The following is a 4,289-nucleotide window of genomic DNA, read 5'->3' as shown; positions in this document are numbered from 1 at the left end:
TATTTTCATTTCATATGATGTAGAAGAAACACTCATGAAAATTGCATATCCACCGTAACAAAACTTTTATTCTTAATTTATTTTCTCAAAAAACATAACTACATTATTCAATACATCATCAAAAACATAGGAGAGATCACAAACAAATTTCCCAAGAAAAATCTCTCAAATTGACGACGCATAATAAGTAACTCCAGGCTTCCACCTCTTAGGAATCACGTACGAGCCACAATCTGTCTTTTGGATCCGACCGAAGTTAGTCGAATTGAGAAGGGCGCTATGAGCGGTGAACCGACGTTCAACTGCCACGTGGCTCCCCACGATTGCTTCATCGGCTGCCATGTGTTCAAACCCGATTGCTGAATGTCGACACCAGCGAGGGCTCCATCACCTGAGTTATATTCGACAACCACAGCGAAGTAGTTTGGGGTCGAGCCGGAGTCCACTTTGAAGGCCACATGGAAACCTTTGTAGTTGCACGGAACCCTACAAGGGTGAAAAGAGGATTGGGGTATTAAAACTTTTAATTTTCTTTTTTACCCTCTTAAACTTGGATAAATTCTAACAATGCCATTATCTAATTAATCTTTTATCAAATAAATATAACCTATCATTACTCCTCACCTTCCTAAATAATTATAATTATCAATAATATTATAAATATTAATTATTTAAAAATAATAAACTAAAATAATTTATAAAATAAATATACAAAATTAATAGTAGTAACCAATTAAATTATTATAATTATTATTTATAAATTGTAATAAAATTATTAAAATGATAGTATAAATAGAATAATATATTATCAAATACTATTAAAAAATATATTATAATTCAATGAGAAATAAAATAAATAGAATAAATTTTGAATCAAGTAAATAGTGCAATTATTTTAATAATATCACATAAATTATGAATTTTACACTATTACTTAGTATTATATTATTAAATAAAATAAATAAATAAATAAATATTATTTTAAAGTGTTTTCTGAAAGATTATTACACGATACTAAATAATCTATATTTGGTAATGATTGAAAACTAACCCTTTTACAAAAAAAAAATAAATATTTATAAAATATTTACATTACATAATTAGTCAATAACATAATAAAAAATTAAAATTATAAAAATATTTTATTATATATAGAAAATATAATTATTTTAATAGTATTACTTGAACTAAAAATTATCATATTAAATAAGGTAAATTACAGAAAACCTATAAACTTTCAACATTTTATAGTAAATAGGTCCTATGAACTTTCGAAATTATACTAAACCCGTAATAACTTTTTTAGAAAGCCCCATTATCTTTTAGATAAATTATACCAAACCCAAAATAACTTTCAAAATGCCTTTTTATGCCATTTTGTGGTTTTAATTATTAGGGGTTATTTGCAAAATTAAAAAAAATTATTGGGGATCTTCTTTGAAATGGAAAAGTCATTAGAATTTAGTGTAATTTTAAAGTTCATATGGGCTAAAAGTTCATATATCCTATTAAATAATTATAATGAGAAGTAACTATTACAATATATTGTAGGTATCAAGTGTAACTACCTAGGGAACATCAGGAAAAGTTTAACAAGATTAATGCAGGTTAGTTAATATAGGAGTAAGTTAACAGTTCAAGTTGGAGGGGCATATTTAAGAAAGTTTATAGAAGTGACAGTTTTATTTAAGATTAATTTTAGATTTGGGGACTTATTTAAAAAAAGGTTAACATTGGTCAATCATTATAAGAAAAGTGTTTCATTACAACAACTATATAATAATAATTACTTCATAAATTTCTTTTTATGCAATCTTATTATAAAATTTTATTTATTAACACGTAGTTTTACTATTCAATAAAAATATCAAAACTTAAAACATTTATGTTCACGTGCAAAGCACGCGCATTATACTAGTAATAATAAATCAACAAATAAATTGATCAATATCCATCGCCCAAATTGAATCGCTAAATTTTATTTAATAAAGGCTAAATATTAGCAAAGCTCCATTAGTTTTGGATGATTATCAAATAACTCCCATAACCTTCAAAATATGAGAAAACCACCATTAAGTATAGGGATTATCGTATCTCTAAAGAGGTGTACGGATTATCAGAAACCCCTTTTAGCTTTAGGATATTATCAGAAAATGCCCTTTGCCTTTGAGATTTTATTGGGAAGTCCCCCTAAAACGACTTCCCGATACAATCTCAAAGTTCAATTAAAAGAGTTTTCTAATAACCTTTGAATTTACGATAGGTTTTTTGATATTTTAAAATCCATGAGAGGTTATCTAATAATGGTCCAAAGTCAAGGAAATTTCTAACATTTAGCTTGTAATAAACGATAAAGTATATCTCACCGGTTGTATTGAATCTCAATTGATCCTGCATTACGAAGTTGATCAGCTTGACCAGACTTAGCCAATGCCCCAAAAGCAGTCCCGCTCAGATCGAAATGGATGGGGTCGGATGCGCACGGGCCACCCGGGCAACTATCCGTTATCGTGACCGTAACGGGATTACCCGTACATGCTGCGCTCCCGTTACACCTAACCTGTTTAATTTATTACTCACACCATCAATGTTGATTATTAATTTAATCAGAGATGATCCAGTTGAATTAATTAATTAGGAGGAAGAGGACCTGATAACAAACACCACATCCTTTGCCTGAGTTGAATAGAGGAGGGTTTCCCGCAGCAATCATTTTGTTGTACGGGGGTTTTTCTACTGCATCACCGAAACCACATGCACCACCTCCGTAAAGAAATAAATTAATGGAGTCAGCATTTTTTTTTTTAAATTTTAATGACAAGGAACCTCCGTTCCATCTTAATTTCAGCCAAACGGGTACCTGACCGACAGACCGACCGATCATCCTATGGAATCCCATGGGAGATTCGTATCCTCTACAAATCACTATTGTGATAATGCATTCATATAGGAATTCAATATTATCATAAAAACCGATATTATATTTTAAATTATTATTATAAGAATCACTATTGTGATAGTGAAAATACAATGAGGAAGCAGAATTAGTGTATAAGTATTTAGGTAAACCTGTTTTACGAGCATTGTTTACTAAATAGTTGGTAAACCAAAAAAAGAACGGTTGATATTAAGTCACTATTAAATATTAAAAAAAAACATATGTAACTAATAAATAAATAGAATAAATATCGTTTCTCAATAAAAGATAATCAAGTTTAATATTTAACAGTGCTAAGACATATTTGTTCACTTTTCAAATGAATCTGTATCTTGACAAAAAAAGGGATTGTACGCAAAACAAAGGTAATAAAATTATACCATCGCTTCCTGCACCATCTGGAGATCCATACCACGTGGCAATAGCAGGAGCCCAGCTGCTCACAGAAGCCGAGAGATTGAAGAACATGGGATTGAAACATGAACAATGATTAATTAGAAATATAGAAGCCAACAAAGAAAATGAGCAGTTGAAAACAATGGAAGCCATTATCTCATGGAAAACTCTACAAATGATCAATCTCTGCTGTGACTTTTTATCGACAGAAGGAATTGAGAAATAAGAGCAAGATAATAATCCTTTGCATCCAAAGGTGGCAAGTTTTGCTCAATTTTGTGCGCTAGTGATGTGATTTAAATTTCATTTTATTTAAAACTTAAGGTTTAGTCAGATTTGGAGGGAGATGAATAAACAAACAGCATGAAATGAATCTTAAAAGGAAGACAAATGAATGGAATTGATACATTTGGACAGGAAATTTGTTTCCTATCATGATTCAAATGCAAATGCTAAGGTTTTTTTATGATATTTTTTTTGTAGAAGGTAATAATTTCGACCATTTATTTTCTCTTTTTATGTAGAAATGTTCCATACCATAAAAGGGCTTCATGTGCCTAAGCAAACTAAACATTACCAAGGCGAATAAGGTCCAAACCTATTAAAAGTTTAGGAAAAATGTTTAAAATTCACTAAAAATCTAGATTTGAGGAGTTATATTTTGGTTTCAGATATATGAATTATTAACAAAGGCATGTATTGATTGACATATAAAAACTTAGCATATGCACTTGTAGTATTTTCTATATTTTTAGAAATTGTCTTAAACCTTATACCTTATCTTATCTCATTTTGCTAAATTTGGTCGTGAAGATGAAGAGACAAGTCCACATGTTGATTTAGGAGGGGCGGCCTCCAATAAGGAAAGTAATAGCTTATGTAAGAAAAGAATATCACCATGTCGTCTAATTAGTAATATTCCTGTTATACACATGCTTTACAAGAGAGATTCAAA

General features: G+C 29.9%; 1 protein-coding gene across 1 annotated transcript; it reads right to left on the bottom strand.

Moving 5' to 3' along the window:
• LOC109825874 (expansin-B18-like) lies at positions 216-3,487 on the bottom strand. Its single transcript, XM_020392783.1, has 4 exons — positions 3,319-3,487; positions 2,651-2,763; positions 2,367-2,560; positions 216-486 (listed from the first exon to the last, which is right to left on the bottom strand). Exons 1-4 carry the CDS (start codon positions 3,485-3,487, stop codon positions 216-218), a joined length of 747 nt encoding a protein of 248 aa, XP_020248372.1.

The sequence above is a fragment of the Asparagus officinalis genome, chromosome 10, assembly GCF_001876935.1.
Source record: "Asparagus officinalis chromosome 10, Aspof.V1, whole genome shotgun sequence".
NCBI lineage: Eukaryota > Viridiplantae > Streptophyta > Magnoliopsida > Asparagales > Asparagaceae > Asparagus > Asparagus officinalis.
Note: the sequence above shows the minus strand (reverse complement) of the source record. Positions and strands in the feature narration are given on the sequence as shown.